This window comes from Tachysurus fulvidraco, chromosome 22 (genome assembly GCF_022655615.1).
Source record: "Tachysurus fulvidraco isolate hzauxx_2018 chromosome 22, HZAU_PFXX_2.0, whole genome shotgun sequence".
Taxonomy (NCBI): Eukaryota; Metazoa; Chordata; class Actinopteri; order Siluriformes; family Bagridae; genus Tachysurus; species Tachysurus fulvidraco.
This window is the reverse complement of record NC_062539.1, coordinates 6,946,018-6,970,941: the sequence shown is the minus strand read 5'-3', so window position 1 is coordinate 6,970,941 and position 24,924 is coordinate 6,946,018. Positions and strand designations below refer to the sequence as shown.

The window sequence follows — 24,924 nt, the reverse complement described above, 5'->3', positions numbered from 1 at the left end:
TATACATATAAAAAGATTTGAGTTTGAACCTTAAGATCGTGACATCATAGTTATAATATTTGTGCAGTCCCTGTCTGTCAGGGCATTAAGGAGATTAGCTCAGATATACACAAGACGAGGCAAATGACAATGGCTTAAAAAAACTGGTAGTTCCAGTCAGACATTATCAGCTAACTGGCATTGTACACTATCAGCCGTGTTTTACATGTTTTGTAAAACTGTAATAAGTTTTTCAACCAAATCTTAGTGTTCCATACTTCTATTGTATGTGTGAAAATGTACACTAATTTCTTATAAATATAATTTCTAGAAAAATATCGGCTGACGTGAAACTTAACTGCATCAACAACTATAACAGATCTTTAATTACAGCTAACATCTTACACACACACACACACCTCCACACTGTGTGTGTTCTCCCTGTGTTTCAGGGGGTTTCCTCTGGGTACTCCAGTTTCCTCTCTCAGTCCAATGACTTGCATTGTAAGCTGATTAGCATCTCTAAATTGTCTAGGTGTGTGAGTGTGTGTGTGATTGTGCCCTGCGATGAACTGGCATCATGTCCATCGTGCCCCTGCCTTGTACCCTGAGTCCTGTGGGATGAGCTCCAGGTTCCCTGTGATCGTGTGTAGGTAAAGTGGTATTTAAATGAATAAATGCTTAATTTATTTATACAGTGGTGGTATGTTATCGGTGTGTTTGTGCAGGTTGTTTTAGGGTTCTCACTATTCTTTCCTAACTCCCAAAAACAAAACATGCCAGCTGGTGGATCAGCTTAGTCAGAGTGAGTATAAATACATGTGTGTGTGTGTGTGTGTGTGTGTGTGTGTGTGTGTGTGTGTGTGTGTGTGTGCTGTAAGTTCATGCTGTTCATGGCGGTTCATGCCATGTCTTGGCTTTCATTTTTTCTGATGGCGTTTTTATAACAAATTCACTGATCTTTTAGTTCTGGTAGTAGTGGATACTGGCTTTCTGACTACATCTCTAGCTGTAGCGCTGGCAACGAGATAAGCATTAATCCAGCAGAGCAGTCTGTTATAAAACCTCTTGGCATATTCAGTTTTCACAGTGGAGGAGAAGAGAAAGCTGAGGGAGAGAGGAATGGTGAAAGAGAAGGTATGTACAAGGACAAGGCAGGGTGTTGGGGGGGGGGTCACAGAGAAAAAGAGCATCACATGGGTTTATACATTTCCCTAGCTGTGATATGGCATCGGCTTATTGAGTTTTTGTAAACACAGCACAAGCGCCATGTGTGTATGCCATATTTGCACTGAGGGTTTGATAAACAGAGACACTCTGCATCATTCGGTCCACATTGTCCATTCTGTCCCCTACATAAAAACAGGTGCAGTATAAATACATATAATTTACCTTTATCTTGTTACCCATGACACACAGTGCTGCAGTCCTGAGCAAAGTTCTTCTTTCAACTCAAATCTGCTGTTCAAGCAATACACACACACTGCCTACGCCATAGCTGGTGCTTTAGGATTAAATGAATCTCATTGACCTAGTTACTGACTTTTGTCTGTTCTCACTAAAGGAATGAGGATGGAACAGAAGGAACTACACTGATATACTGTACATCATTGTTAACTGAGCACATACCATGCTTTAATTGGGGAACATTGCTGTGTATTCTCACTGGCAAGGGATTAAATGAAACCTTTGCAAAACATACATTGTCTGTTTGCATGATTGTGCATTCTAAACATTCTTGAAGGTAGACTTGCTTGACAGTAAAAGTCCAATGTTGGAAAAAATTATATAAAAATATAATATTCAAACTATAAATTTTTTCCTCACACCTCCAGGTTGATATGATGGGTGCATGTTTTCCTACTGTTGGTTTCCTCTGGGTACTCCAGTTTCCTCCCCCAATCTTTGTAGACTGATTGGCATGTCAAAATTTTCTGTAATGTTTGACTGTGTGTGTGATTGTGCCCTGTGATGGCTGTCCAGGGTGTCCACACCTTGTGCCTCAAGTCCTTTAGGATAGACTACAGAACACTGCATAGGACAAGTGGTATGGAAAAAATTGATGGATGGATGGATGGATGGAAAACATTTCATTCCCAAATAGTGTGTGGGAGCATACTGTAGATTGTATTTCTGCCTTTCAGCTGAAGAATTTTGCTTAGGTTCTCTTTGTGAGCCTCTGGGCTTATAACCTTATCCCATTTAGGCTGTGTTCCTACCTCACAACGAGAGTTATTGGAATAGGATCAGCTAACCATGATAAATCAGTTCCAGAAAATGAATGAATGAATGAATGAATGAATGAATGAATTAATTAATTAATGAATAAGGGGAGTGGAGGGATAGTGAGTTCTAAACTGTACAGATTGCACACTGGACAATAGTGACATAGTAATAGTACAGAAATGTGTTTTTAAGGTTCTCACCTCAGTTACAAGCAATTACATGGCTAAATAACAATGACAAAGAAATTCTGAATGAAAGTAAGTCTGCATGAGTTATTTATTTATTTATTTAATTGTTTGTTTGTTTGTTTATTTATTTATTTGACAAGTAAATGAATAACGGAACCAAATTGTGTTGTTCATACTGACCACAGAATTTTAGAAGTTTAGTGGCAGCAACCTCATTCTCTTTTCCATTTGTCACAGACACAATGTGTAGAAATACAGTGTGGGAAATAAAAAGAATCTTAAATTGGATTGGTTACTGTGTACTTTCTATGGGTTTCAAAAACCCATATACACTGATATCAAGTTCCATTGCAATTATTTGCTGCCATTTTGAAAGCAATTCTGTGCTACATTAAACAGTGATTAATATGAGCAAGACAAGATGGCAAGGTTTGAGACATGTTTTAGTGCTCCTTATTAAATACACTTTTAAACTCGGATGATTTGTGATTTTGGATGATTTTGGATGAGTGGGAATGTACAGTAAAAGAGAGAAATCTGTATGTGTTTATTGAGCTGCATACGGTAAGCCCTTTTCATGGCTTGATAATCTTCACCCCCGGGTGGATAAAACAATCCTGGCTGCAGTGTGTGGAATTTTTATCCTATCTTCGTAGATCGAAGAACAGGTTTTTCAAAAGCAGACACTCAAGCTGGTGATGAAGGCCATTATCTACATACTTATTTGTACACTGTGGCACAAATCAGATTTTTTACCTAAATGTGGCATAAAATCATATTTTTAGGGCTCGGCTAACAGACGGATTCGATTGAGCCACATTGCGTAGTCAATAAATGGACTTTAAAGCACTGGAATTCCTGATTTTTCACATTGCATTTCACACTTCAAGAGGGCCTTTGTACACTGTCCTTGCATTACAAAGTAGGTAAGCTTTAATTATAGATTACACAGAAAGTCTCTCCATGTGCCAGTACTATCCATCTATCTATTCATCTATTTTCTGTACTGTATATCGTACAAAGGTTTATGGGGAGCCAGGAGTCTATCTCAGGGGACTCGGAGCACAAAGCAGAGGACACCTTTGCCAATACATTACAGGTCACACACACTCTCACTTCAATTCACACATTATGGACAAATTTGGAGATGCCTGTCAGCCTACAGCACAGGTCTTTGGACTGGGGGAAGAAACCGGAGTACTCTGATGAAACCCCTGATGCACGGGGAGAACATGCAAACAACCGGAAACAAATCCTAAACCCTCATGGTGTGAGACAAATATGCTAACCACTAAGCAATAAAAAACTGATATCAGCCTCAGTCAGCCTTTTTGGACTTTTTGGACTTTAAATTTTTGAAAGCTTTTTTGTATTATTATTATTTTAGGGTGATTAGATGAGTGAAGCTAAAAATTGAATGGATTTCATATTTGCATTTTCATTGAAACCAGATTCCTCGGTAAAAGTAAATAAATGTAAATTAATTAAAACAAAGAATAAATTCTTGATCTGATTTCATTTACATGTTCTTGGAAATAGCACATTAGTGAATTTATTGTTCAACATCATGGTTATGGTCTTCAAACCGAGTCTTTACTGACTTCCAAATTATAATTTCAAATTACTAGAGAATTTCTTAAGAGTTTCTAAACAAAAAACAATTATGCTTATATATTATTGTTTAAAAGATTATCCCTTGTGTAGGATTATCCCTAAAGATCTGTATGACTAGAATAACTAGCTAGGTAATTAAGAATGCTAACGTTAGCATGCTGCATGCCAGGGTTCCTATGATAGGCTTTTTAAAATAACACTATTCTGTCTATAGTCTCATAGTATATTAGATAAGTAATTATACTAAGGATGCACCTAGTTTCAGTCAGAAATAGTACAAGTAATTTGGAGAATGTAAGCAAAAAAATTGTCCTTATTTTTACGTTTCTCCATACATCATCGCGTGGCCTTGTGACGTTAATTAAATTCTGTCTCTAATTCTAAGGAGTCTCTATTTTGGTGATAACATCTAGCATTCAGACTTTCCAAATATAAACCCCTGCACAGAGCTATTTATTCAGGCTGCCTGCCTCCCAGGAGCCGTGGAGGAACTGACGGGCTATTCAAAGGACGTGGCGGCAGTTTGGCACGAGGTGCAATGGTGTGAATGACTTACACTCACCTCTCCACCTCTCTCTATTAGTCTTTCTTACCAAACCTTTCTTTCTTTCAACCTTATTTTCCAGCTGTACTAAAGACCCTACTAAAGTGTTTCTGCTTCTGTTTCTCAGTTTCTGTCTTTGGATGAGTGAAAGGGAGAAGGAAAGACGGATGAGTCATAAATAGTCTGAACCCCAGATATAATGTTGTAAATGTTATTTCAGGCCTGGCCTTTCCTGTGCTGAGTGGACAGTGTTACCTCATAGCTGTGTATCTTTTAGCTCGGAAAGAATATAGTCATACATGGCGTGTGCTTTATACTGGATGGTGAGAGAAAAAGAGGAGAACATTTTACGCTGTACAAAAAAATGACACTGTAGTTGTCACTATAACGTGTTTTTGCACCTATTATGCACCCCAATTTAAGCAAAGAGCAAGTTGGAGTTTGAATCAGTATTAATCTGATGGTATTAACCCTTTTTACCCTGTACACTGAAGTTCCATTCTGCTGGGAGAATAAATAATGTACATTTTCTGTCTTTGTAGCTAGCAGGCTAGGTAAAAATAGAAATACTTGTGAAAAACCACAAATTTTTAAAGCTCTGAGTGTGACATGATAAAGAAATTCAGTGCTGAACACAAGCAAAACAAAACATTTCCATTTTCATTTACGACATTTGGCAGACGCCCTTGCATCCAGAGCGACGTACAAAAGTGATTTGAAGTCTCTAGCAATGAACGCATTAGCATTGGTTCACTAGGTTACAGATTTAGGATACTATTAACCTAAAACTTGGTTCAGTGTCATTTATTTATTTATTTATTTATTTATTTATTTATTTATTTATTTGGCCTCTGGTAATAAGAGATAATAAAGTGGACAGTAAGCCTGTATATGTCAATATATATTGCCAGTGGTAATAAAGGTAGCACTATGCCTTTTCTGCTGAAGCCTCTTGTCTTGAAAAGGCATGGGGATAGTTTTCAGGAGTAATGGCGTCATTAGAGAATTGGTTGTTACTTCCACTGCACTGCCCACATAGAGTACTATAAGCCCCCTGAAGTCTGAAGCAATTGGTAGTTTTAAACAGAGTTCCAGTAGTATTTTATCTGCGCACTGCAGTGGAAGTAACCACCAATTCTCAAATGGCTGGTACCTACTCTATCAAAGTGGTTATACTATGTTGTAAGCCTTACACTGTTATGCAGGATTCTCTTGTACAGCTGTGTGTTTTCACTTTACTGTTTCTTGCACGGGGGGTGAAAAGATACAGAAGAGTCTGTTTTACATGTGGCGCATGAATTCTACATGAATTTCACTGTACATTAGTGCAGGGAACTTGTCACTGTGGATTATTTATGTTGCAATTTATGTCGATCGATGGACCAGTTCAGGCCATGGAGGGATTGATGAATGGGTCATCATATAGACTTTCGAATTGGACGGAGATATGGATGGATGGAGAGCACATGGAAGGACATTAAATTTCACAGGGTTAAACAAATCCTAAATTCATCAGCTACCACAATGACATTTATTTCTTGTTTGTTTGAGTGTTGTAATCCCTAAAATTCCTGTGTAATAGTTAGAACTGCACAGTCCACAGTGGTAAAATGATGTCTTTTACTCACTGGAGCAAATTTATTTGCACACAATCCTGCATATTTCTCCTATAGACTGTCCTACTGTAATTCCTACAGGCTTTACATTTGCTTTTCTTCACTTAAAGTTGACATTTAGCGATTTGAAATTCATTTGCTACAAAACAATACGTCAGCCCAAACTGGATAATAAAAAAGCCATAATGCTCAAATTAGCCTCACCTTCTCTGCTCTGCTCGGACTTTCTGATCCGAAGTGGCTCCATTCCCTCTGTTCCACACAGAGGAGGTCTGACTCCAGCCATCTGTCTTTATTTTTTATTGGAAGGAGCTTCTTTACACTGACCCGAGGTCAGTTTTGTGACTCACTTCCATAACAGTAAAGATAAAGCTGTATCTTGGGATCATCTAACAGGTGACATCTGGTCAGATTGTGTCATTTGTCTTTGTTTTTGGCACAGAATGCAATTTATACTACAGTGTTATGTTAAACTGGTGTTGGAGGGTGTGAGAGATCTGTTCCTTTGAGATATCCATTTAAAACCCCATTATGTCATCCAGGGCCCTGGTTAGCAGTCCACCATCTGGACTAGTTCCTAGTAGCCAAAGAAAGGCTCCAACTGGACCAGGGAGCTGTAATCAACACAACAAGGGTCAGCCGTTCATGGTGTTAATTGAACTGGATAATGACTGAGGCATGCATGAATATGATTACAGTTAGTTCCAATTATATCTTCTGGCTTATGAGAGGAAATAAAATGTCCTATTACATTCGTGAGCTTCACTTGTTGATTTGTTTGTTCATAGTTTTTACGGTCAATTCCAAACTTACAGACACTTTTCATGAGAAAAAATTAATATAGAATTACATACCACAGATGATGTCATAATTTGTATTAAAAGTTGTTGGTTTTTAAGTACGCTATAATGACAAAAGTGAAAACTGAATTCTAGGAAATTATTATAATTTGTAGAATAAATGTTATAATTTTTTAATGAGAACAATTATAGAAAAAAAAGTTATAATAAGGTACATATTTTGTTTACTATTATTATTATTATTATTATTATTATTATTATTATTATTATTATTATTGTGTCTAAAATACTTTTATAAGATTTTTTTTTTGTTTGTGTGTTGGAGGAACTTGTACAACGTTTACACTAATTTCCTGTACCAGCTGGTCAATGTCCGAAACCTCTCAGACTGTCTGATTAGATGCCCAGCCCCCTCATTACTGACTTACAATGGGAACCCCACTAACCCAAAAATCTGTGTGTGAGGGGGAAAAGGGTGGAAAAGGCAAACCTCTCATTAACCAGCTGTGCCACAAAAACCACTCCCACATATGAACACACACACACACACACACACACACACCACACACTCCCTCTCTTGAGAACCACAGCCCCAAATTAGTGAAAAGCATCCATTGTTATTTGTCCCTATAGATATTTGCACCAACCGAGTGTTCACAGTAAACAAAGCTCAGCGATCCTGCCATCCCTCAGACAGAGATTAAGAGCTTAGAGGAATCATTACGTCTCCTGCACCGTCACACAGCCCTTACCTTCATACATTTAGACACAAGCAAACAAGAGACTCGTGTTTCCCACTGAAAAGCATTACAGCTGGCTGCTTTATAATTGCTGTATGAATGTTAAAATACCTGATATTTGTTTTATAAAACACGTGATACACCACTCACTTATTGTCTTGAGGTTAAAGTGCCATTAATCAGACATTACATCCAGAGAGAGAAAAACTAGCTTTTATTGTGTATCTGTAAACTGTGACGTATCATTTCTGGTATTTGGAGCTGAAGAATAATGTAGCTGTTAGCTTTTTTATTTAAATGTTTTAATTTACAATTATCATGTAGAAGCAGAATTTTAATGAACGCTTAAAGGATAAATATGTTCTTGAAGAATTTGAGGCAACTGAATATTTACTTCTTCTCTTTTGTTTTCTCAGACTCCATGTAGCGCTACTAACTCATACTCAGCATGAAAGCTGCATGATAAAACAATCCGATCTCTCTAATTAATCTAATCTGAAAGCGACAGGAGAAAGCTGATCTGTGCGCCCTTTAAGGGGATAAAAATCTTTTCATTCTTTTTTTAATTTCAAAACCAACGTTCATAAAACCTTATGTTGTTCTGACCAATCTATGAAATCTATCAAAATAGGCACGAGTGTACATTTTCTATTAAAATCCACTAGATCCATGGGCGCTGTAAATTGGGCCGGGTTGGGAGAGTTCCAAGGGCCCAGAAAGGACAGGGAGCCAAAGAGGACTCCAGGGATTAAAACTAGTCCAGAGAAATGGACTATTCATAGACCAACAAAATTCATATAAGTGCTTCTGGACATGCTAGTCTACCTTTACAAAATACCTCTAAGAATGAAATGATGTAGTATATTCAGCATATCCTGTTAACAATAAGTAATATAAGGCTACGAGTGGTTTGCTCTCGGCCTGCTGTGTTCTTCCAGCCACTTCACTTGGAATTTCTAGTTCAAATTATACAGCAATTAAATTAAGCCTGCTCAGAGTCTGCACTCATCCCATCTTTGTAGAGATTACCGCCTCCCTGTCTGGTGTCTGTCCACTTCATTGATCAGTGCTCCCTGCAACACACCACAGGCTAACCCAATGAAAAAAAAAGAGCTTTACTCTTGAAAAGTGAGTGTGTGTGTTTACACTGTGCTAGACTGTGCATGTTCAACAAACATGCACAGGCCTGCTGGCAAAGACACTCACAGTGTTGTTTTTTTGCTAATCATTATCATCATCATCATCATTCCTCTCTCTCTCTCTTTCTCCCTCACTCTCACACACTCTCACACACACATTCACACACACATTCTCTCTCTCACACACACACACACACACACACACACACATTCACACACACACACACACACTCTACTTTCTTTCTTCTACAGTCGTGTTGTGACGGACAGCATCCCTGTGTGTTGATTACTCAGTGACAGATGAGAGAAGATGTGAGTGTGTAAGAAACAGAGACAGAGAGTGATACAGACGGAAACACTAAGGGAGACATTGCATGATTGCATGTTTGGGTGCATGTGAAAAAAAGGAGGGAGAGAAAGAAAAAGAGAGGTAGACGGCATGACTGATTTATTGTTGTATGGTGGAGAAACTTCCCAGGCATTCATTTGAAACTTGTAAGAATGCTAGGTGATACATTACCTGTTTAATGACCCAGTGCTTTTCGACTCGACTCGACTCGACTCGACTCGAGTTTTGTCGGTTCCTTTTCTTTCAGGCAAGGAAAACTTTTCTAATTTATTCATTAGATGTAATTGTTGTATTCATAGATATTCAGAAAATATAGGGTGGATAATCTAAGGTGGAAATGTTGTGCTATTGTTAATAAGATTACGTTTAAGCATACAGCTGAGCAGTTAGGGGTTAAGGACAAAGCAGCCTCTTCTACAGCCGTGGGTTTAGTGTAGAAATCCCCTGCTACTGAATTTCAGTGTAGAGTTCGTGTTAACAACATCTTCACTTAATTGAGATAGCAGGTCTTTGTGCATACACATGGTGGGAAACAAAGGTTCTGATTATCCCTTTTGTACTCTGTCATCTTTCAGCTGTGGGATAACCATGTGCATTAGCTCATCCAAAAAAACTGAAGCAGCAGTCCTTCAGTCATCATCATGACTAGTTTCAGGAAATGTATTAAAATGTACTTCCTGACGGATGCTGCGATATTGAGCTTAGAGTGGATTGCCTTTTAAGGAAAAAAGACAGAGCTAATTTCAGGGCCAGAACAAAAACATCAACAAAATCCAACTAATATTTTCATTCCTAGATTTTTAAAGCTTAACCTTAATAACCTTAATACATAAAAGTAATGATTATTATCACTCTATAATAATTTGAAAGATTAGAAGCTTGCATAATTTAATTTAATAATTCATTTACTGCTACAGCTGCTATTACTCTGCTGTATATTTACAAGGTAGTGCTGGAAGAAAGGATTTAGAATTTTAATGGAAATATATCAGAGCAATGTTTGACCTTTATACGACCTCCATGTTGACATTGTCGTAATGTTTAAATGCCGACTAATTCGTTGCACAGACTATGAATTATATCCTACTTATATTACATCTTATGTCACTAGAAAAGTAGCTTTAAGACTTTTAATCGTTTAATCTGTTAAACGTGTTGAAATAAAATACAACCGAACCCGAGATCTTTACATTAGTGCCTTGTGTATATCTAGTCACCAAATCTCACTAACTGTGATCCAAATCTTTTCACATTTTTTAAGTAGTAGTCGGGCAGCTGTTTGTTTAGCAGAGGCAACAGGAAAGAAGAAATAAAAAGTGTGAGAATGTAAGGGAGAGAAAGACAGTGGAAGGAGGGGTGGGTTGTATTTTCGGGCATGCCATGCCCATGCAGGGTGAGCCGGGTGCTTTTGTTGTGTTTGGGTGAAAGGAGTTCTGTGTCTCAGTGAGGCTTTCTTTGTGTCTGTGGTCTTTTTATGCTAAGATAAGACCGACGAGTTGCACTCTCGGAGACAGAAGTGGGCCCCTTAGCTTCAGAGAAAGAAAAACGGGAAAGAAAATGAGACAGGAAAAAAGAGAGATGAGGCAGAGGAAGATGCTCTCTCACACTGGTTTTGGCTATTTATTAGAAATTCTGAACACTGGGCAGCAGCTAACAGTATATAGACCCAGACTATACAAACAAGACAAGTCATACAGTACTTTGTGAGTAAATGGTGTAGCTGAGGGATCGCCGAGTACCCATAATGCAGTTTGAGGTTTGTATCTAATAAAGAGTAGGTCGCTTCAGAAACAGCAAATTTTCACGAGTCTGTAGACTCTAGACGCAGATTCATCCAACATGAGTGGAATCCGGTGTGGTCTTCACTCGCTGGTTGTTTTGAGATGCTTTTCAAGTCACCACAGTCATAAAGAGTGGTTATTTTAGTATGTTAGCCTTCCTATCAGCTGAAACTCATCAGGCCTTTCTCATCGATTAGACATCTCTGCCTGTAGAACTGATGTGATTCATTTTCACACCATTCTGCGTAAACTCTACAAAGTGTTAGGTGTGAAATCCCAGGAGATTTCTGAAATACACAAATCAGCCTAAGGTGCACCAACAGCAACACCACTCTCTAAGACAATAATGTCCCATGTTTCCCAATTCGAAAATTAGGCTAAAATATTTGCTTTAGTCAACTTTATTTAGAGTCAGAGTCTGTTTCAATAAGAGCAATCCATCCACTGTGGCCCTGAAGGTACTGTAACTGCATATTAATCTCATACATACTTGCTAACACAAACAAATGTGTAAGCTGGTTTAATAGTAAGGTCTAAATATCTGGGGCTGTGTAGGATTGTGTGTTTGCACGGTGTGTTAAGACAGACTGATGTCTATGAACCTGAATGCTGGGTAAGAAGACTGGACATTCTGTGCCGCATTTTTGAGGTGAACGTTAAACTGAAGCTCTTATCATCTACCTACATGATTGTATGTTTTCCAACGCAGCCACATGATTGTATAATTGCGTCAGTGTGCAAGTGTACACGTGGCCTTAAAATGTGATTGTGAAAATTGTGCATACATTTTAGTTCAAATGTGTAGTTTAAATGTAGCCTGTTTTAGTATAAATCCGCTTAGTGCTGGAAGGCTCAGCTCTTTGGACCTTACTGGAGTCATTTTATTTATCCTTTACCATAGTAATAATCAGTCCATGAGTGATGGATCACTGCTTCTGGAGATTTGATGGTTTAGGCATGGATAATCAGGCCTCTGAGTTCTTTGTACAGAGCTGTGTAGTGCTAAAAGGGAGCAATATCACAAAGGTTTAAATCCTGTTTAAAGACATCAGACATTAGTTGTTATGTGACTTTTAGGAATTATGTGGCAGATGTATGAATAGATATGTTCAATTGCTTCTGAGGTTTTATTTACTCTAGTGTCCGGATTGGATTTTTAAGGTAAGGTAGAGGTCCGGACAGTGTCTGAGTCACTGGCTATTTTCAAGCGGCGGTTGAAGACTTACTTATTCAGGAAACACTTCAACTAGCACTTCTTTCCTTATCCTTTGCATTTAAAAAAACACAACCTTTGACACTTTTTCATTGTAACTTTGAACAAATGTTTTAAACTCATGGTATCTTAAGTATGTAACCTAAATGTAAATGTAAATGTAAGAGATGCACAGTATAAAGGTAAGGAGATGTACTGATCTGACCTTGCCAAAACATACTCTCTATGTGAGACCTTCTAAGTTATTTTTTTTTACTTTGTTTGAGCCACTATTAAACACTAAACATCAAATGTTTTCCCTGAGTTCATGTCTGCCTTTCAGTTTAATGATTGTAGGCAAAGGTCACTGGAGCATGAGACACATTGGTTTTGGGCCAATGGAGGATATTGGGTTTAGTCAAATTTAATTAGTGTCAGAGTCTGTCTGAATGAGAGCAATCCACTGAGGCCCTGAAGGTTTCTGCATGATAAACACGTACAAACTTGATAACATTTAAAAAAAAAAAATGACTAAGCTGATTTAATAATAAGGTCTAAATGTCTGTGGCTGTGGAGGGTTGTATGTTTCAAATGAGGGAATAAATAGCACATCATGTCCCGTCTTGACTCAACGAATATGCAATTTCAGCCGTTTCTACTTTAGTGTCCAAAAACACTGGTGACTATGATCATGGTTGCTGGTAAAGAATTCTGGTCATGATGCTGTTTTTTGGCCAGCAAATATCAGTACAGCTAACTCAAACATAACAGTTTTCAGTTTGCTGAAAAGAACTCAAGAACCCAAGAAACAAAATCATTTCTGTGTGGAAATCAGCTCATGTTTTTACATTCCTCAAATTCCTAATGATTTCTGAACTGGAAACTATAATAAAAGAACTTTTTTCTTTACATTGCACTAAAGCGGTTACTAGATTATACCCTTCGACGCTCACGCACGTCTTCAGGTCTACGTTGTTTGGTCCTTCAGCATCCTGGGTTCAAAGCACACCCCTATACCTGTATTTGATTCTTTACATCAAACTGAAGTCAGTCCTTTAGATGTTTAAACTGTTTGTAGAACCTTTTATTTCAGAGTCATGTTTGATTCTTGGTATGTTTCATATTTGTTTGCTAATATGAGAAAGAATGCAGCTTTTCAATGTGTCCACCGGCATAAGAAAAAAATACATCATTTTCCCCGGACAGTGGTGACAGGAGCAGAAGGACTGAAAGGAAGACACATTCCACTGCATTTGAATAGCTTATTCTCCTTTCGTGTACCTTCATTATTAATCACGCTGTATCTTTAATCATTGTAAATGAGAACTGGTTCTCAACTGACTCACCTGGTTAAATAAAGAAAAGAAAAAAAAAAACCTGAAAATTATTGGGTGAAAAAAATGGGAAATGTGTTGCTGCTGCCGCCTAACTTTTCAAAGCCCCATGCAGAAGATCCAACCCCAGGCCTGAATTTGGAATGAAAAAAACAGTGCTGATCTAGAATTCATGTCTAAGATGTGGTGCAGCCCAGATGGAGCTTCGATTGATCATGCTTCAGAATGAGAGCGGGAGAGAAAGAGAGAGAGAGAGGGAGAGAGACTGAGAGAGAGAGACTGAGAGAGTGTAGAGGCTCCGGAGGTGGCGTGCTTTGTGTCATCATTGAATAAGCTTATGTATGTGTCAGATGCCGAGTGTGTAGTGGTCTCTCTTTTGTGGATAATATGATCCCCGCTAAGCTCATCGTGGCTGCGGCAAACCTCCTGCCTAATAATTCTAACATCATTCCAGTATGCAGAAATAATAGACTGATATGTTAGCTGTTTGCCTACAGTGTGGATACTGATATTTTTTAACCACCAAATTAATTTCTATCAAATTCATTCAGTTTGCACATTCTATACTGTGACAAAATGTAACAGAATTGAACATCATGCTACAGTATGTTATATTATATTACATTTATCTCGTTTATACAACTGAGAAGTTGGGGGCTAATGGTGAAGCAGTAACAGCTTGGAAGTGGTGGGATTTGACCTCACGACTTGCTTACTATTTTATATGCACAGTCTAAATATGTCATGAGGAGTGTGCCATGTTTGCATTTCACCACAAGTTGTGTACTATATATAACTGCATAAGTGACAAATACATTATTTAGTCTCTTGAAAATGTTAAAAAGGTTCATTCTAAAGACCAATTGGGTTTATTTATTTATCTCACTGTGGTATAGCAAAGCTACTGTACAACAGTGTTACAGTATCAAACTATATGCATTTAAGAAGTGTGAAATTATTAGCTATCCAAAGAACCCTTGGAGATTTTTTATTATTTTTTGATCTGCAGTGCTCGACAAGCTGCTGCGCAAGCAACATAGTAAGGCAGTTAAATATATACAAACTCTCACAAGAGTGTCACTTAGTTTGACCGAGGAAATATTGCCGTCCAGCCCAAAGACCAGGTGCAATTATGTGCTCTTGGACTCCTTCAGCCTGAGATGCCTGTTGTACCATTGGGATTCTAATTCACACTCTTGTAAAACTGTTCATTTGAAATGGTTTTAAAAATATTTCAAATTGATGGATAGGATACGCCATGCTGGCTACGAATCTGACAGGAAGTGTTGCTAAACTGCTTCAGCTAGAACCTTGCGTAATGACTCATGCAGGTCTTTCAGACAATTCAGTGGGTGACAATCTGCCTCAAGCAGACGTACATAGGATCAGTAAATGAACGGCCACGGTGGCCCTTGGGTAATAATTTAACTTGGAAACTTGATAGAATAAAATCAGGCTGCTAAGTTTATCAAAGGAATAAGATGAAAAACAAAGGAATAAGAGCAGTGTGATCGAGCACGCTTCAGATCAGGTGGCATTCCTTTTATTTGTTTAGTCCAGTTTATCAAGTTTGCTTCGAAAGCAATTGGTTAGGAAACATTTGATATATTTTAGCTTACAATTACGGCATTTGGCAGACACCCTTATCCAGAGCAACCCTGAGGGTTAAGAGCCTTGCTCAGGGGCCCAAGAGTGGTAGCTTGGTGGTCCTAGGATTCAGACTCACAACTTTCTGAGGCAGTAGTCCAACACCTTAACTACTGAGCTATCACTGCTTTTTAACTATAGTATATCCAACTTTCCAGAGAAGTTTCGGTATGTTGAGGTTATTTGTGGGAGACTCGAGGTCTCAAGGCAATGATTTGGGGCATGACAAAGCAGTGTAATTAGCAGGCAGCAGTTAGACTGTGGTTGTCCCATTCTAAATGAACAGCTTCTGTGGGTTTGTGTGGGTTTGTGTACAGCAGATGCCCTTCTCTTCTCTTCTCTTCTCTTCTCTTCTCTTCTCTTCTCTTCTCTTCTCTTATCTCTTGTTTTGTCTCTCCCATTCTCCTCGCACTCTTTTCCATCATGATCTCATCAGCAGTGTAGACACAGGCACACCGTCTTCACTGAGCTGTGATTGAGAGATAGATGAATTCTCTCTGCATCTCCCTGCATGCGTACTGCCAGATGGTTGACAGCCTCATTAGCTACTATACAACTGGGGCTGTTTGGAGCTAGTCACATTATTATAAGCTGTCAATATGATGCCATAACTAGTCATAAAAACAGTATTTGAGACCACAGTGTTGATAACCATCACAATACCAGTATATCTACATACCTTTCTCACACTTATTCAATTACCACAGAAACGCCAAGTAACTTAAAAGGTAATTAAGACTCATTAAGTGTATATGCTTTATCAAACGGTTCTTGGATCTATCTAAATTTTTTTCCAATGCGGTAACATAATATTTTGCTTAGCTTATGCTTTGCCTAAGGCACTTCTACACTTACTTTGAGGTACGTTTAACGTGATGGTATTTTTGACTATAAAATCTTCTTTACCCTTAAAAGAATTAATTATGAACATTTCCACCTTGCATTTGGAACGTGTTTTGAAGGCTGTTATGGCTAAAAGTGAGCAGAGCAGTTCAAGCTATCAGCGGGATTACTTTTGTAGGAAGCTCACACAGGATTTCATTCCCACTTTAAACAAATGTGCTCTTGATTTTTTGTGGTAACGTACAGTGACTTCCATATGTAGTAATCCCCCTTGAAGTTTTCTCCATATTTTTGTGTTATATCCTGGATTTTCTTTGTTTTTTCTGCTAATTAAGTATTTTTCACCTTCACTATTCACCCCTGAACCCCTGTTTTTTTTTTTCATGTGTGTGTGTGTGTGTGTGTGTGTGTGTGTGTGTGTGTGTGTGTGTGTGTGTGTGTGTGTGTGTGTGTGTGTGTAGACGATTTTTTTACACTAAACATTCCCACAGTTTAAAACAGTTCAATTTAAAACTGATCTGAAAAGGAAATTATTCAGAACTTTGAGAGAGAGAAAAACAGATCATTTGATGTGTTTATGAATGTGGCAGGCATTCAGTAAAAATGAAAACATTCTGGACCGTAGCCAGAGACCACTCGCGCATAGAATTTACACCGGATCAGACATTTTAGTGACACGTGGGTGTAGTGTGAGCAACAGTCTGTCTCATTCACACCATTTCAGACTTTGTGTACAAGGCTTTTAGTGAAAAAACCACAGTAGCAGTGATCAATGGAACATGGAGCAGATTATCGGCTACGCAATTATAGTAAAACAAAATATAAAACATAGTAATAATTATAGGGGACACAATAATAACATAATAATAATTACAGGCGACACGATAATAACATAGTAGCAATTAAAGGCGACTCAATTATAACACAGTTATAATTACAGGATACTCAATTATAACATATCAATTACAGGCGACACAATAATAACATAATAATAATTACAGGCTACTCAATTATAACATAGTAATTACAGCTGACACGATTATAACATACTGTAGTAATAATTACAGGCGACACAATAATAACATAATAATTACAGGCTACTCAATAATAACATAGTAGCAATTAAAGGTGACTCAATTATAACAGTAATAATTACAGGCTACTAAATTATAACGTATTAATAATTATAGGCTACTCAATTATAACATAGAAGTAATTATGAGCTACGCACTTATAACACAGTAATAATTACAGGCGACCCAATTATAACATAGTAATACTTTCAGGCTACGCATTTATAACAATAATAATTACAGGCTACACATTTATAACATAGTAATAATTACAGGCTTTGCAATTATAACATAGTAATAATTTCAGGCTATGAAATTATAACATAGTAATAATTATAGACTAAGCAGTTATCACATAGTAGTAATTACAGGCTTTGCAATTATAACATAGTAATAATTTCAGGCTATGGAATTATAATATAGTAATAATTATAGGCTAAGCAGTTATCACATAGTAGTAATTATAGGCTAGGCAGTTATAACATAGTAATAATTACAGGCTATGCAGTTTTAACGTAGTAACAATTACAGGCTAGGCAGTTATAACATAGTAAGTTATCATTTTTAACAGTTTACAGCATATACTGTATGCCTGTGTGGCTGCTCTAAACTCAGATGTGCTCAAGCTGTGATTTGCAGGCTAGAGAGGTTCAGCTTCTCAACATGTAACACATTCTCTTGTGAAAACTGTAAGAATCAAAAAAGGACACAGCTGACAATTCTTGTACGGTGACTCAGGAACAGTACTGTAGCAACATAAGATGTTTTGATGCCGTATCTAGGTGGGCCACATCTCTGTCCCTTGTTTTCATTTTCTCTGGTAAAATGAGTAATCGCTGTGCTCCTTGCTCTTTCACACACTAACCATCTGCTGGGTCATAAATGACTCAGGAATTAGCAGTGTGCTATTTAAATTCGGAATAAGCGGGTCTGAATTGAGGCTTACGTTAAACATCAGTTAGGTTTGATCAGGCGCATCAGCAAGATGGGCTTCCAAATAAAGGCTCCAGTGCAGGAGGGAACATCAGAGAACTTTAAATAACCACAGTGGCAATAACGTTGCTTAGGAATCAAATAAACTCATTGCTCTCTCTCTCTCTCTCTCTCTCTCTCTCTCTCTCTCTCTCTCTCTCTCTCTCTCTCTCTCTCTCTCTCTCTCTCTCTCTCTCTTTCGTGTTATTGTGAATTATCAAATTGAAGTAATCAACACCTGAATAATTTTGTATAATAGCAGTTTTGAAAGTAGTTCTGGCTGCAATTTAATTTAATTTTAATGCACTCCTTCAAATGCATTATTGTTTCTGTAGTACAAGCTTATTCATCAGTATCTAAGGCTAATAAACATATTTTAACATGTGCTGTTATTTAACAAAGAAATATGGTGATATGATGAAGTTTTCTGCAAGAAGCTTTTTACATTTATAGCATTTGGCAGATGTCCTTATACAGAGCAACAGACATTTTAAACATCTGAATTATGGGTTAAGGGCCTTGCTCAGGGGCCCAGCAGTGGCAGGGGGATAAACTCACAACCTTCCGATCGGTAGTGCAGTGCATATGAAAAGTAGTGCATTAATACAGTATAAACCTTGCAGCTGAACTACTGTTAAAAAAAAAAATTCATCAGCACCGTTTGACCAGAATCATCAGTTCATCAAGCACTGTGGAGATCATCTAGACCGGATACTAGCAGACTAGAAAGCTTCTCACATTTGATTTTTTTTTGTTTTCTTGTTCTTTTTCAGATAGCAGTGAGGAGACGAGGGAGCCGGGAAACGTTCAAGGACAAGAAATCTCTTTCTCAGGTTTGTGTTTTACAACCATGCTCACACATACATAGACATTTTCGCATCCTATCTGACAACCTGTAGGGATGCATTATAAAATAAAAAGATCAAATGTAAAACCAGTGTTTCCTCCCTGGGGAAGTTAATTTAACAATAATGACTGCAGTCTGCTACTTAACAAAGTCTTTAGTTATCTAGGCAGACTTAAGCACTTCTGTACGCCGCACTGGATAAGAGCGTCTGCAAAATTATGTAAATGTAAATGTAAAATGACCGTTGGAATTTGTTCTCCGGTGCAGGAGGATAGTGCCGACCTGCGATGCCAGCTGCAGTTTTCTAAAGAAGAATCAGCCCTGATGCGAAAGAAGATGGCCAAGCTAGGCCGAGAGAAGGATGAGCTAGAGCAAGAGTTGCAAAAATACAAGTCTGTGTACGGGGACGTGGACAGCCCATTACCCATGACCGAGACACCAGGTGGTGGGCCACACAGCACACGTGAAGCCGAACTCCGGCTACGTCTCAAGCTTGTTGAGGAAGAGGCCAATATTCTGGGGCGAAAGATTGTGGAGCTCGAAGTGGAGAACCGAGGCTTGCGGGCTGAGAACGAGGACCTGCGCTGCCAGTATGAGCGAGATTGCTTTGGCCGTGAACCTTTCTCCAGCTTGCCTACATCTCCTTTTGGTGCAGATGCTCCAGAGTCTGCGACCGAACTGCGACGCCACTTGCAGTTTGTGGAGGAGGAGGCTGAGTTGCTACGGCGCTCAATTTCAGAGACCGAGGATCGCAACAAGCAGCTGACCACCGAGCTCAATCGCTTCAAATTTGGACCTTCGGATGGTGAGGCCATAGCGGTAGAGGGCGGAGGTGCTTTGGCCATGCTGAAGCCTGGAAACAATGGTGCAAGCATGTCAGTGAGTGGCGTAGTGTCCCTACAGGACGAGCTGAAAGGCGCTAGGATGCAGATTAACGAACTAAGCGGGAAGGTGATGAAGCTGCAATATGAGAACCGTGTTCTGATCTCAAACATGCAACGCTGCGACCTGGCTGCACATCTGGGCCTTTATTCTGCAAGTCCTCGTGATAGCGATGCAGACAGTGATGCTGGCCGCAGGGATGCTGAGGAGGACGAGACAGGACGGCTCTTACTGCTCCACCCCAAACGAGAAGGTCCAGTCGGTGGAGAGAGCGACTCTGAGGACTTGTTTGAAAAGACGGCCACCTCAGGTTTTGGGAGTGCTGGGAAAGGGTCAGATATCGTTGAGCTTGGAGGGGTGGACCTCATAAAGCGGAGACGGGAGGATCGCGAGATGCTTGGTGGTATCAAACGGGAGGCTGAGCGGCTAGGAAAGACAGTGGAGAGGCTCATCTCAGACACACACAGCCTGATCTGCGAGGGGCGTCTTGTTGTGACCGGAGCCGTCTCTGTGGGGGAGGGTTCTGATTTCAGGGGTGACGGAGACTCAGCAGAGCCCAAACCAGACTCTCAGTCTCAGGTGCTAGATGCCATCAATGCTTGCATGCGGACATTCCGGGCAGAGCTTTATGCCTTTATAGAGAAAGTGGACCACCTGGGTGAAGGTTTGAGGGACCGCAGTGATGATCTTTCGCCAATGCCTAATCTAACCGAGTCAAGCAGCTTTTTGTCAACTGTCACATCCATGTCCCGTGACTCGCCTATTGGAACTATAGGAAGGGACCTGTCCACGGACTTTCAGGTAGATCATATTTTACACAGTCTGTCTTCTCCCAAGCCTAGCAGTGTCTCCTGTCACTGCTGCTTTAAGACATGATTAATCTCACCTTCTGCTGCTTCCTTCTTTCTAAGCTTAGCCAGAATGGCAAAGTGATTAAATTTTCATCATTGATAAATATTTTAAACAAAATTTAACAAGCAAAACTAATCATCTAACCATGCCTGGCATGTGTCCCTTAAGGAGAAATACTTCACAGACCCAAACTGTTCTCCAGAGATATTAGTTTCATACTATTGGGTAAAGACAGAGTGGGTGCTTCATTCATTTGGTGACAGTTTGTTCTTCTTAGTTATAATATTTTTACGGCAGTAATGTTGCTTCTAGACATACATAATGGCATGTCTAAGCATGGGAACCATTTACAGCTTGATAGCTCACAGTGCGGTTTCATCGCTTCAGTCATGGAAAGCATTTCAGCTTGCACACTCCATTTTATTTTTCTTTCGAAATTTCAAATGTTCATTTGCAAACTCATCTAAACTCAGACATTTTGTCAGTGAGAAACATGAGTGAGATGCGTGTTCCTTTTTTTTTATTTCATATTTCGTATTTGATATACTGTACCTTACACTGTATTTATATATATATACCAAAAAGAATTAATTTACCAAGAACAGTCATGATCTAGTTATAGAGTTTTTATAGGCTGTTATACCGCCACAGTGGGACAAATCCATGCATAATTTAACTTGCACATAAACACACACCTTCCATGTCGATTAAAGACCCTCCCAACCCCTCTACCAAAGGCGACACCTTATAAATACTTATTGTCTGTACAAACCTGATTCTCCCCATGCGTCCACAGCTGCTCTCTTCCATTTCTTCTTGTTTGATCACTCATAGCTGTCACTGAACTACTGGATCAGGGTCAGTGTCCAGAAGTGGACAAAGGGAGTTCCTACAAGGGTTTGAGTGCATATATCATTCAACATACTACATCTGTTGAAAGCTAGTACAGAAATGGAAAACTCATTTGCAACGTATTATCTCTATGGTTACTCTGTTTTCCTTTGTCCTGCATGTTATAGTTTTCCTTGATTTAATATATCCAGGCTGCCTTGAGAAGACCTGGGTAATTAGCCAGTTACAGCCATTAATCACAGAGCATTAGATTGAGGTGAGACAATTGGAAGGCAGTGTGCGTGTCTTTATTTTGACTAAACCAATACAGACAGACAGCACAGTCTGGGATTTAACAGAAACTCAAGAAACAGTGAATTAGAAATTAGAAGAAAAGGACAAGCAAAGGGTTGTACTAACTTGAATCAAATAACCAAAGAACAGTGACAAATAGGACACAGTGGGCATGTTTACTAGATACGTCTTATTAGCTAGCTAGCGTCATACAGTATTTGATAACATTACGGACATCTTAAAACACAGTTTTCTTAGAAGATCAAATATTTTAGCCCCAAGGATGGTACTTTTTAGATAAGGTTACCAAACAAGTAACTTTGTATAAAAGAGAGAGAGACTTTTGCACTGATTTGTCCTCAATCGGTGCAACGAATATCAGCCACTCTGCTGCTCTATTGCAATTTAAAATCATGTCACTTCCAAAGGTATCCTGAGAGGTTAGAGAGCAAATTGCCTGTCCGTGATTGCAGCATATCTCTCTCTCTCTCTCTCTCTCTCTCTCTCTCTCTCTCTCTCTCTCTCTAAATGAGCTTGTGTATGTGGAGGAGTGTAGATAGTGTTGTTTTTTTTCTAAGTGTGTTATGCATCTGTAATGTAGAATAAGCAACGGTTTACAGAGATGATCTGGGCTGTCTTGGATAAAGCATGTGTTAGATTTCACCATTTATTGGTGGTAGGTGTTAATAGGGAAGTTTACACCAGTATAGGCATCACATCAAGCATGAAGCCACGACCTGTGTGTTGTACATTATTGTGACTTCAGATAAAACTCAATGGTTCACGCTAAAGATCTTTTGATCTATAAGACATTTGGCTAAGAACGGCATCTCATGTGCATGCTGCTTTTTACAGGATGGCTGAAGTGCACACACAGGCACACACTCTTGTGCGTGCATGTCTTAAGTGCTACGTTTCGGTTGTTGGTTTTTTAGACACATGTATCCCCCATTGCATGCGCTTCATAACAAGTGTTTTGCATTCTTTTTTTCTCCCGGCTCCTTCTCTCTCTTTCCCTCTCTCTCTTATTCTCTCTCTCTCTCTTTCTTTCTCCTTTTTTCTTTGTGTTTCCTTAAAATGTTTCAGCCCATGATTCTGTTCATTTTCATACTCGTCCTCTTCTCGACTCTCTCCTACACCACTATCTTCAAGTTGGTTTTCCTTTTTGCGCTTTTCTTCGTCGTGTAGCCCGCTCTGCCTGTTTCTATCTCTGTGCATTTCGTCTCAACCATCATCGTTCCATTATCATCTCTTACTTTTTTGTGCTTGTCAGTCATTTGTCACCGTTTGTTTATCTGTCTATTTCTTTATTTATTTAACATATAATTTAAGCAGTACTCATTTTTTTCGTACTATTATTTCAAATTCAGTGTCTTATCGTGTGAATTTTCCATTTGTTGTCATTCACCAATCGACTCCATGCACCTTCCTCCCCTCGTTACCTTCCTCTCCACACTCCACCGCCTCACTCCTGACTCCACCACCCCTGTCCACCCGTCCTCTCCTCCTCCCTCTCCTCCCTCCCTCACTCACAGTCCGGCCGGAGGCAGGAGTTCGAGTGGTCCCTAGGCCGGCGGAATGGCCCGGAGGAGCCTGCGCTCAGTAGATACGGCAGGCCCCACAGTGTCAGAGCCGAGGTCAGTGCCTCGTCTATCTCCCTCCTGGGCTTCAGAAAGCACTGATGAGTTTTTATTAATGTTTCACTTATTATTTTTTTTAAGTCCTATACAGCACGGATGAGGAAAATGTGAGCTTCTGAGAATCGTTCTCAAACTAAGATTTCTCCAAAATACTGTTTTGGGATTTGATTCCTAAAATCCCAGGAATTATGCATGTCTTCTTCGTTAGAGTTCTAGGAAAACTCCACCCTGAAATGCATGAAATCACTTCATATTTAAATGTTTATGATGAGTTTCAGACATAATTGGTTGGTGCTTATCATTGATATGTGATTATTTTTGTGAGAAGAAATTAAAAGCTTGGTGACTCTGCTGCTAGTGCAAACATTTCAGACATACAGTAGGGGTTAATATACATTTTTCTCAATTTCCCTTCAGCATTCACTATCATATTATGAGAAATCAGGATTGAGTAGAGTGTACAGAGTAGAAGGTAAACGAGCTAAAGGACTTCAGCATTGCTGCATGGATCTCTTTAGGTAGAGCGCACTACTATCAACATGTAGGTGAAAGGCATTGTGGGTAATGTAGAAGTCAAAAATGATTTGTTATTAAAATTTATTATAAAACGAATCTTTGACATCATGATAATTATATAAAGATTTATATGCAACTCATTCAGGGTGGATTTTTTTCCTTTAATTCTATTGGATTCTTTAATATCTTTTTATAGACAGTTAAAGAGCATCCGAGACATATTTACAATAAAAAAAGGGTTAAAGTTTATTTATTTGTTAAATGTCCTAAGTGATTACTTATACAGTTTAAAACTATGTCTAAGAAAAGTGTAAGTGAAAAAAGTGTGTAGGGTAAAAAAAAAGACCTCACAATGAACTGTAGCTGTGTATTTATATTGTGCGTATTTGTTTTGTTTTTTTTAACTTATAAAGCAATTACAGTGATTTACCTTTTTATACAGTGTGGATGAATGAGACTGGTGGTCACATGATCTCACGCCATTGTCCATAGCACACCTTTCTGTTTGTACAGCTCATGCAACTCACAGCTGCTGCTCTTAATTTCAGTTCGCTTTGATTTCTCATTGCTCATGCACCACTCATTTACCTCAGGTGCTCCAGGCTAGCATGTACCACCTTCCTGCTGTACTTCATGTACATGTCTTGCGAATGATGCATTGAGCAGGTTAATATGAGCATGAAGCTTTTGTGTGGTAAATCTGTGCTTGTCCCCAGCGACGGCTCGTTCATATAGGCAGGTGGAGCAAAGCCCTTCCTTACACATGTAGTGCATATCAGCCGTTCAACAAACGTGAAGCTCTATACATTTTAACTACAGTCGAAATTTTAATTAATGAATGAAATTTTTGCTACGTTGTCGTTTCTTTAGCCGGCGTTCTCTTGCTCGATCGTGGGGTAGTGCATTCACTGCTCTGTTTAGAGTTATTATTGCAACTAGTGGTCAAAAACGGGAACTTCAAGCAATAATAGAGGCCCACTGGGGTGCAAATCACACTGCCCCATGCTCAGTAGAGGAGTTAATCA

General features: G+C 39.0%; 1 protein-coding gene across 10 annotated transcripts in view; it reads left to right on the top strand.

The window, feature by feature from the left end:
* The window catches only part of LOC113645154 (microtubule cross-linking factor 1), a 53,822-nt gene that overhangs the window by 11,255 nt on the left and 17,643 nt on the right, over positions 1 to 24,924 (top strand). For 8 of the 10 annotated variants that reach the window (XR_003441152.2, XM_027150500.2, XM_047806153.1 and 5 more), the window contains exons 4-6: positions 18,811 to 18,870; positions 19,152 to 20,567; positions 23,279 to 23,380. Coding sequence is in view for 9 of the 10 variants with exons in the window: in XM_027150500.2 (XP_027006301.2) it covers positions 18,811 to 18,870; positions 19,152 to 20,567; positions 23,279 to 23,380 (1,578 nt within the window). In the remaining variant the exon portion in view is untranslated. The remainder of the gene's footprint in view (positions 1 to 18,810; positions 18,871 to 19,151; positions 20,568 to 23,278; positions 23,381 to 24,924) is intronic. The other 2 variants (XM_047806156.1, XM_027150501.2) reach the window with 1 other exon arrangement.